This window comes from Colobus angolensis, unplaced genomic scaffold (genome assembly GCF_000951035.1).
Source record: "Colobus angolensis palliatus isolate OR3802 unplaced genomic scaffold, Cang.pa_1.0 Scaffold245, whole genome shotgun sequence".
NCBI lineage: Eukaryota > Metazoa > Chordata > Mammalia > Primates > Cercopithecidae > Colobus > Colobus angolensis.
Window position 1 is genome coordinate 3,468,827 of NW_012115655.1, and position 9,996 is coordinate 3,478,822.

Sequence of the window (9,996 nt, forward strand, 5' to 3'; positions counted from 1 at the left end):
GATGCTGTAAGAAAGAATGTTTTCCTTGTCTTTTTCAGGTTCTAGAAGCTGCCTACATTACTTGGCTTGTGACCTCTCCCTCCGTCTTCAAAGACAGCACATAGCGTCTTCTCTCTTCTCTGACCTCCTGCTTCCCTGTTATAAGGATGCTTGTGATAAAATGGGCTGAGCTAGATAGTCCAGGGTAATCTCCTTCTCAAGATCTTTAATGTAATCACACGTACAAAGGCTCTTTTGAATGTAACATAATATATTCACGGGTTCTGCGAATTAGGATGTGGACATCTTTGGGGGCCACTTGGATACCATTTATGAAATATGGTCTCTTTAACAGGCACTATATCAGAAGCATGTCATGTTATTTCATTATTCCTTAAAACAACCATGTGGTTGTTTACTGATGAGAAAACAGAGGCTTAGAGGAGTTCAGAAGACCTCTCTCTCCTAAACCCTAGGCCCGTCTATCCGATTATCTATTTGACATCTCCACTTGGATGTGTAACATGCCTATCAAACTTAACATGTCCCAAATGAAGCTCTTGTGATACTTCCATAAAACCTGCTCTATCAGTAGAAATCCCAGTCTTAGTGATGGCACCATCCTTCCAGCAACTCACTCCGGCCATTAGATCATCCTTGACTCTCCTCTTTCTCTCACATCTCGTATCTGCTCTGTAACAAAATCCTATTGGCTCTACCTTCAAAATATCTCCAGAATCTGACCATATCTTACGAGTTACATTGCTACCACTCAGATCCATGCCCCCATCATCTCTCCCTTGGATTATGATAGCAGCCCTCAGTCTTCTTGTTTTTGTCCTTGTCTCTGATTAGTATATTTTCAACAGTCAGAGTGATTTTTAAAAAAAAACCTAAGTGAGAGCATGTTACTCTTCTGCTTGAAACACTCCAATGCCTTTCTTCCTCATTCACAAGAAAAGTCAAATTTCTTTCTATAACCTTCCAAGCCCAATAAGATATGGCTTCATCCCCTAGTACTTTTCCCTTGACTCATTTCATTCCAGCTACATTGACCATTGACCTTCTTGCTGTTCTTTGAACATTCTAAGCATGTCCCTGCCTCAGGGCTTTGTACTTGCTATTTTCTCTATGTGGGATTCCTTCCTCCAGATATTGGCATAACAAGCTTCCTTATCTTCTTCAGATCTTTATTCAGATGTCATTTTGTAGAGAAGGCTTTTCTAGCTATCCTACCTAAAACATTAATTCACCTCCCATTCCTAACATTTTATATCTCCCCCTTCCTGTTTTGTGTTTTCTTAGCACGTATCTCCACCTGATTATATATATATATATAAAAATTATATAATAGGTAGGCATGGTGTGTGTATTCAGTTGTGGTGGATAGTCTCCAAAGTGACCCCCAGTAAGTCTAACCTCTTGGTATTCAAGTTTCCTTCCATATTGAATAGAGAAGACCTGCATAGCCAATAGGAGAGTTTAGAAAAGATGGCATGTGACTCTAACGCTAGGTCATAAAAGACACTATGGCTTTTGCCTTGCTTTCTCTCTTAGGTCACTTATTCTGGAGGAAGCGAGCCATCATGTTGTGCGAATACTCAGGAAGCTCTCTGGAGAGGTCCCCGTACATAGGAAAGGAAGCCTCCTGCCAAGGTCAGCACCATCCAGTCATCCATGTGACTGGGTCATCTTGAAAGTAGATCCTCCAGGCCAAGTGTGGTGGCTCATGCCTGTAATCCCAGCACTTTGGGAGGCTGAGGCAGGTGGATCATCTGAAGTTAGGAGTTCAAGACCAGCCTGGCCAACACGGTGAAACCCTGTCTCTACTAAAAATACAAAAATTAGCCGGATGTGGAGGCACATGTCTGTAATTCCAGCTACTCAGGAGGCTGAGGCAGGAGAACTGCTTGAACTCAGGAGGTAGATGTTGCGGTGAGTCAAGATCGCTCCATTGCACTCCAGCCGGGGCAACAAGAGCAAAACTCCATCTCAAATAAATAATAAATAATAATAATATATATCTAACAATTATGGAGTTATTACCATGTGGAGGACTGTCCTAAGGACATTGTATGTGTTAACTTTCCCAATTTTCACCACACCACCACATGGCAGGTACTATTCCTATGCACATTTATAAAGAAAATAAGGCACAGAAAAGTAAAATGACTGACCTAAATTCTTATTATTAGTTATGTCTGTTTGAAGTATATTGTTGTATACATTCTTTCTTCTAAACTTACCTCAACTGAAAGTTTCATTCACATCTTACAAACAAATATATGATAAATCTGAGGCAGGAGAATCACTTGAATCCGCGAGACAGAGGGTGCAGTGAGCAGAGATCATACCACTGCACTCCAGCTTGGCGACAGAGCGCGACTCCGTCTCAAAGAAAAAAAAAATAAAATATATATACATACACACACACACACACACACATATATATAGTAAATCCAGGGTCTCTAAGTGTTGTCTAGTGTTGTAGTGTTCACATTCTCTATGAAAAAGAACAACTTAAAAAGCACTGGGCGGGCCGGGTGCGGTGACTCACGCCTGTAATCCCAGCACTTTGGGAGGCTGAGGCGGGCGGATCACCTGAGGTCAGGAGTCTGAGACCAGCCTGACCAACATGGAGAAACCCCGTCTCTACTAAAAGTACAAAATTAGCCGGGCATGGTGGCACATGCCTGTAATCCCAGCTACTCAGGAGGCTGAGGCAGGATAATCGCTTGAACCCGGGAGGCGGAGGTTGCCGTGAGCCAAGATAATGCCACTCTACTCCAGCCTGGGCAACAAGAATGAAACTCTGTCTCAAAAAAAACGAAAATAAAAAGAACAACTGGTATTTCTAACTAATATCTTAATACTTGCAAATGAAAAATTTAGTCATTTTCATATAAAATTTGAAAACATACCTTGAAAATTATGATTTTCTCATTTATATTACAATTTTTTTTTAGATGGAGTCTTGCTCTGTGGTCCAGGCTGAAGTGCAGTGGTGTGATCTCAGCTCACTGCAACCTCCGCCTCCTGGGTTCAAGCGATTCTCCTGCCTCAGTCTCCCAAGTAGCTGGGATTACAGGTGCCTGCCACCATTCCTGGGTAATTTTTTTTGTATTTATTAGAGATGAGGTTTCACCATTTTGGTTTCCAACTCCTGACCTCAAGTGATCTGCCCATCTCAGCCTCCCAAACTGCTGGGATTACAGGCATGAGCCACCGCGCCCGGCCTATATTACAATTTCTAAATTAGTTCTGAATATAATGCACTCTATGTGAACACCAGTGTTTATGAATAGTCACTTGAACCAAAATAAAATCCTAAATTTGATTTGCTCTTCACATGCACTTTCATTTAAAAGGCTCTCACATTTGATCTTCATGATAACATTTGAGAAGCTCAGAAAGGTATTTCTCCATATTACAAATCAGAAACTTGACAGGCCAAGAAGTCCAGGAATCCTTTCACGGTTACATACGGAGTAGGTGGTCAAGCCAGAATTTTTCTAAATCCTAGTCCAATTCTTCACACTAATCTAGACAGTTGTTCCCAAGGTCTATACTGACCTGAAGTAATTAAGTCAAGTGCAGCAGGAACTCCAATGAGTCTGGGAAGAAGCTGGGTTCCTCTTGCACCAGGGAGAAGTCCCAGTGTAACTTCCGGTAAGCCAACTTGGGCCTATCAAAGATTGAAGGCATAAAGGCCATTAGAATGAGATGGTATGTTCAGAGTTGAGGCAAGCATTTCCCTGGATTTCCTGTATTCTCAAAAGCATAGTTTCATTGAATTTAGCAAGATTTCTACAGGGCAAATCAGTGCACATCGTTTTCTTTAATTAACAGCATAAACAGAGCTGTGCTGTCCCTAACTCTTCATGTTGAAACACATTTTTAGCTTCTTACACATTTATTCTCTGACTGTATTATGACCTGTCTCAGCCAACAAAAATAATATTCTCTGGAAACAACTTTCTGGAGTCCTGCAAGAATCAGGAAACAACAGAAAGTGAAAAGACAACCCACAGAATGGGAGAGAATACTTACAAATTATATATCTGATATAGGATTTCTATCTGGAATATATAAAGAACTTTACAAATCAATAATAAAAGACAAGTAACCAGTTAAAAATGGGCAAAGGATCTGGATAGACATTTCTCCAAAGAAGAGCTACAAATGGCCAGTAAGCACCTGAAAAGATGCTCAATATCATTAGTCATCAGAGGAATTCAAATCAAAACCCCAAGATAACACTTTATACCAACTAAGACGGCTATTTAAAAAAACGACAGACAATAACAGGTGTTGGAGAGGCTATGGAGAATACAGAACCCTCATACATTGCTAGGGGGAATATAAAACAGAGTAGACACTTTGGAAAACAATCTGGCAGTTACTTAAATGTTAAACACAAAGTTACCATATGACCCATCAAATCCATTCATGGGTATATGCCCAAGAGAAATGAAAACATATGCCCACAAAAATCTTGTATACAAATTTTTATGGCATCATGGTTCATAAAAGCCAAAAAAGTAGAAGCAACCCAAATGTTCATCAATGATTAGTGGATAAATGAAAGGTAGTACATCCATACAATGGAATATTATTCAGCAATATTAATAAAGAACTGATTCATGCTACAACGTGGATGAACCTTGAAAACATGCTAAAAACAAAGTCAGTCACAGGAGACCACATATTGTATAATTCTGTTTATATGAAATATCCCAGAATAGGCAGATCTATAGAGACAGAAAGTAGATTAGTGGGTGCTTAGGATAGCAGGAGAAGGTGATGGAGGATTACCGCTAAAGGTTACAAGGTTTCTTTTTGGGGTGATAAAATGTTCTAAAATTTACTATGATAATGGTTGCACCACTCTGAGAATATACTCATATACCATTGGATTGTACACTTTAATTGTATGGTATGCAAATTATATCTCAAAAAGGCTGTTATTTTTTTAAAAGAAAGTCAGACAGTAATCTCAGTCCAGACAAGAAGGTGAGCTTGAGTCCTTCATTACATTGCCTTTCTTGGCCATTCCATTTAAAAGTGGCTAAGGATCTGTTAGCCATTTACAGGTACAAGGGTGAGAAGAGGGTACTTAAATGCAGACTGCCATTTACCCAGATTGTGATTCCAGCAGTTCCAAAACACCACACATATGTGAGGTCTGTCTTACATGAGGTTTTCCTAACAGTCAATCACCATTCTTTCTATCACTACCCATCTCTACCTCTTTACTTATTGCTAGTAACTCAGATCTGCACTCAGGGTACAGAAGGTTATGGTAAGAGGGACACAGAAAAGGAGCACTTAGGACATATATGCGTATTTATTTATAAGCATTTATAAAACTTAAAACACCATTGGGAAATGGTTAAATAAATACTTGTATAGCTATATGATCGAATACTATGCCGCCACTTACAATGATTTTTTTTTTTCTTTTTTTGGAGACATTTGCTCTTGTTGCCCAGGCTGGAGTGCAATGGTGCAATCTTGGCTCACTGCAACCTCCGTCTCCCGGGTTCAAGTGATTCTCCTGCCTTTAGCCTTCTGAGTAGCTGGGATTACAGGTATGTGCCACCACGCCCAGCTAATTTTGTATTTTTAGTAGAGACGGGGTTTCTCCATGTTGGTCAGGCTGGTCTTGAACTCCTGACCTCAGGTGATCCGCCTGCCTCAGCCTCCCAAAGTGTTGGGATTACAGGCGTGAGTCACTGTGCTCAGCCTATAATGATATTTTTAAAGAACATTTACCAGAAGATTAACATGATTTCTCCTCAGAAGCCACAGAGGTCAGAAGGCATGAAATGACATATACAAAGTGCTGAAAGAAAACAACTGTCAATCAAGAATTCTATATTGAACAAAACTATCCTTTGAAAATGAAGGCAAAATTAACACATTTCCAGATAAAGAAAAACTGATGTTGTTGTTAGTATATTTGCCCTATAAGAAATACTTCAGGCTGTAATGAAAAGACACTAGACAGTAACTTGAATTCACATGAAGAAATAAAGAACACTGATAAAGAGTTAACTACATGGGTAAACAGAAAAGACAGTAATAATGTATTTTTCATTTGTAATTCTTCTTTTTCTTATCTGATTTAGGACCACTGTGTAAAGCAATAATGATAAATCTATGTTAAGTGGTACATAACTTATAAAGATATAACTTGTGACAATAATAGCATAAAGGGGCAAGTAATAGAGGCTACAGAGGAGCAAATTTTTTGTATATTATTAAAATTCAGTCAGTAATAATCTGAACTAGATTGTCATAAATTAAGATGCTAATTGTAATCACCAAGTTAACCACCACTAAGAAAATAACTAAAAATATATATAGTAAAATAAACAACAAGAAAGTTACAAGGGTACAGTTTTCCATTTAACACAAATGAAAGCAGTAACAGAGGAATTGAACAAAAAAACCAAAAAACATAGAAAACAAATAGCAAAATGGCAGAAGTATGTTCTTCCTTATCAGTAATTACATTAAATATAAGTGTATTAAGTTCTCTAATCAAAAGACAGAGATTGGCAGAGTAAAGGATATGTAATAATGGGTTAAATATTATAGTATAAAAATAGAGTATAAACTAAATACAATAAAAACCCAAATGTGGTTTTTTTGGTTGTTGTTTGTTTGTTTTGAGATGGAGACTCGCTCTGTCACCAGGCTGGAGTGCAATGGCGCGATCTCGGCTCACTGCAACCTCCACCTCCCAGGTTCAAGTGATTCTCCTGCCTCAGCCTCCTGAGTAGCTGGGACTACAGGCGCATGCCAGCATGCCCAGCTAATTTTTGTATCTTTAGTAGCAATGGGGTTTCATCATATTGGCCAGGATGGTCTCGATCTCCTGACCTTGTGATCTGCCTGCCTCAGCCTCTCAAAGTGCTGGGATTACAGGCACGAGCCACCGTGCCGGCCAACGTCCTTTTTTTTTAAAGGATGTTTTTCAAAGGAAAAAGAAACTGTAAGAAAAAAATTACATACAAAAAAGACTAGAATGAAATAGAATGTTAATAGGGGTTATTTCTGAACTGTGAGTTTATGATGATTTTAGTTTACATCTGTATACTTTCTTATGTTTTCTAGTTTAGTAGAATAATGAACATTATTTTTATCATTAGAAAAATATATTAATTACAAAAATGCTACCATTGTATATACCGTGATACACAGTGGTATCATAGACCTCATCTGACATGTCTAATAGCCTAAATTAAACCTATTTCCAGAAATTTTCCCGTATTTACTAGTTTTGTGCTATTTTCCAATAGAAATTCATCTTATTAGGTACTGATAATTATAAGGGAAACAGAAATCTTTGAGTTATCAAAGAAGTATTTAAATGTATACTTAGAAGTGACAGCCAACATATTTAATACGTCATACTGCATGAGCACTGCATCAGTGAAACCTGATATGGGTCATAGTACTGGAGGTAGAGTCTTGGGGCTCTCTATTGATTCAGGAGTTCCCCTAGAGTTGATGGATCATAGAAAGGCCCTAGGGCTAAGGTTAAGGGAAATCAGGAGACAGAGGGCTCACAGTAGCAGGTGTTTACTTATCAGAATGGAAGTGAAGTATTTGAACATTTTAACAATTAGTACCATTGTACTGGTACATAACAGCTGAAGAGGTTAATCAGTAAGCTAAGCATTCAAAATTATCACCTCTGGGCTGGGTCCAGTGGCTCATGCCTGTAATCCAAGAACTTTGGGAAGCTGAGGCAGGTGGTCACCTGAGGTCAGGAGTTTGAGACCAGCCTGGTCAACATGGTGAAACCCTGTCTCTACTAAAAATACAAAAATTTCCTGGGCATGGTAGCGTGCCTGTAGTCCCAGCTTCTCGGGAGGCTGAGGCAGGAGAACTGCTTGAATTCAGGAGGTGGAGGTTGCAGGGAGCTGAGATCACACACTGTACTCCAGCCTGGAAGAAAAAATGAGACTCTGTCTCAAAAAATAAATAAATAAAATAAAATAATCACCTCTGATACGTATGACTACATTTAGAATTTGCCCTAAAGAAAAGCCCCACACATCAGCCACTATATAGAGCCTTGGTTGTTACCTCTGTATGGGCAATCCTATAGTGACAGCCCAGGGCCAGCTCTAGTCCCCCTCCAAAAGCCATGCCTTGGATTGCTGCCACCACAGGCTTCACATTTCTCTGTATTTCATCTACTACATGTCCCAGTGTAAAGCCAAATGTCCTAGGAGCACTGAAGCCATGAATATCAGCACCTAAAGGCACAAAGACAAGGAGAAAACAGAGTTGAGAAATACATGGGCATTGTTATCTAGCAATAAGTTACCTGATACTCTTTAAAATTTTTTTTAATTTGTTTTATTTATTTCTTAATTTTTTTCAAGAGTTCCTGATGACTCTTAAAAAGTCTCAGACCTCTTTGGGCCCTTACACTTCATCCTTGGCTGAAAACAAGTATATTGGAGAATGTAGAATGCTATGAGAGAAAATCCTCAAATCTTTACCAGGAATTCTGTAATTTTCTAAAATCTATCTTTCCATATAGTAAGTAGTAATTCTATCTTTAAAAAAATTAAAAATCTCAGAAAAGGGGAATAGAGATTCTCCTCCAAAGATCATTATTCTGAGATTGAGTCAGCCCCTCTCATTTTTGTATGTGTGATATTGTTAATCAATCATATTTACAGCAACTTAGCTCCGTATCTTTGTTAAGGGCATGAGTCATTACAATATCAAATATCAGGGTAACATATATACATATTTATGAGTTATATGTTAGTCAACTAGCTTAGAATTATGTTTTTGTAATAGATTTTTATCTTCAATAAAAATAATATTTATTGGCCGGGCGTGGTAGCTCACGCCTGTAATCCCAGCACTTTGGGAGGCTGAGGCAGGCAGATCACTTGAGGTCTGGAGTTTGAGACCATCCTGGCTAACATGGTGAAACCCCATCTCTACTAAAAAATACAAAAAATTAGCCGGGTGTGGTGGCAGGCGTCTGTAGTCCCAGCTTCTCGGGAGGCTGAGGTAGGAGAAGGGTGTGAATCCGGGAACCAGAGCTTGCAATGAGCCAAGATTGCGTCATGGCACTCCAGCCTGAGTGACAGAGCAAGACTCCGTCTCAAAAAAAAAAATAAATAAAAATAAAAATAATATTTATTGCTTTTCCTGATTATAAAAATACCATGTATTATGGAAAACTTGAAAACCACACAAAATTAAAAAGAACATGAAGATCACCCTAAATATCACCATACAGCCATAATTTAATATTTTGGGGAATTCTTAGTTTTTTTCCACATGGGTGAGCGAGCATTACCACCTGAACTCTGCCTTCTGTCAGATCAGTAGTGGCATTAGATTCTCACAGGAGCGTGAACCCTATTGTGAACTGCACAAGTAAGGGATCTAGGTTGTGCTCTCCTTATGAGAATCTAATGCCTGATGATCTGAGGTGAAACAGTTTCATCCCCGAACCATCCCTGACCCCCCCACTCTCCCAGGACTGCACCCCCACCCCCAACCCCTGTCAATGGAAAAACTCTCTTCCATGAAAGCAGTCCCTGGTACCAAAAAAGTTGAGGACAGCTGATTTAGAGCATACTGTAAAATCATTTTTATATTTTCCTATTTTCATATAATATTATACATAGTAAGCTTTTTCCTACAGCATTATCTATTCCTTGAAAACACTAGGCCAAGCATGGTGGCTCACGCCTGTAATCCCAGCACTGTGGGAGGCCAAGGTGGGCGAATCAAGAGGTCGGGAGATTGAGACCATCCTGGCAAACATGGTGAAACCGTGTCTCTACTAAAAATACCAAAAAAATTAGCCAGGTGTGGTGGCAAGTGCCTGTAGTCCCAGCTACTCAGGAGGCTGAGGCAGGAGAATGGCAGGAACCCGGGAGCCGGAGCTTGCAGTGAGCCGAGATTGCGCCACTGCACTCCAGCCTGGGTGACAGAGCGAGACTCCATCTCAAAAAAAATAAAAAATAA

The 9,996-nt window shown here is 39.4% G+C and overlaps 1 protein-coding gene across 2 annotated transcripts in view; it reads right to left on the reverse strand.

Moving 5' to 3' along the window:
* Positions 1–9,996, reverse strand: part of EHHADH (enoyl-CoA, hydratase/3-hydroxyacyl CoA dehydrogenase) — a 79,274-nt gene that overhangs the window by 39,007 nt on the left and 30,271 nt on the right. For both annotated transcript variants that reach the window (XM_011945857.1, XM_011945856.1), the window contains exons 3-4: positions 8,080–8,252; positions 3,553–3,664 (exon numbers count right to left, since the gene is read on the reverse strand). In XM_011945857.1, coding sequence (XP_011801247.1) covers positions 3,553–3,664; positions 8,080–8,142 — 175 coding nt within the window. In that variant the 5' untranslated portion in view covers positions 8,143–8,252. The remainder of the gene's footprint in view (positions 1–3,552; positions 3,665–8,079; positions 8,253–9,996) is intronic.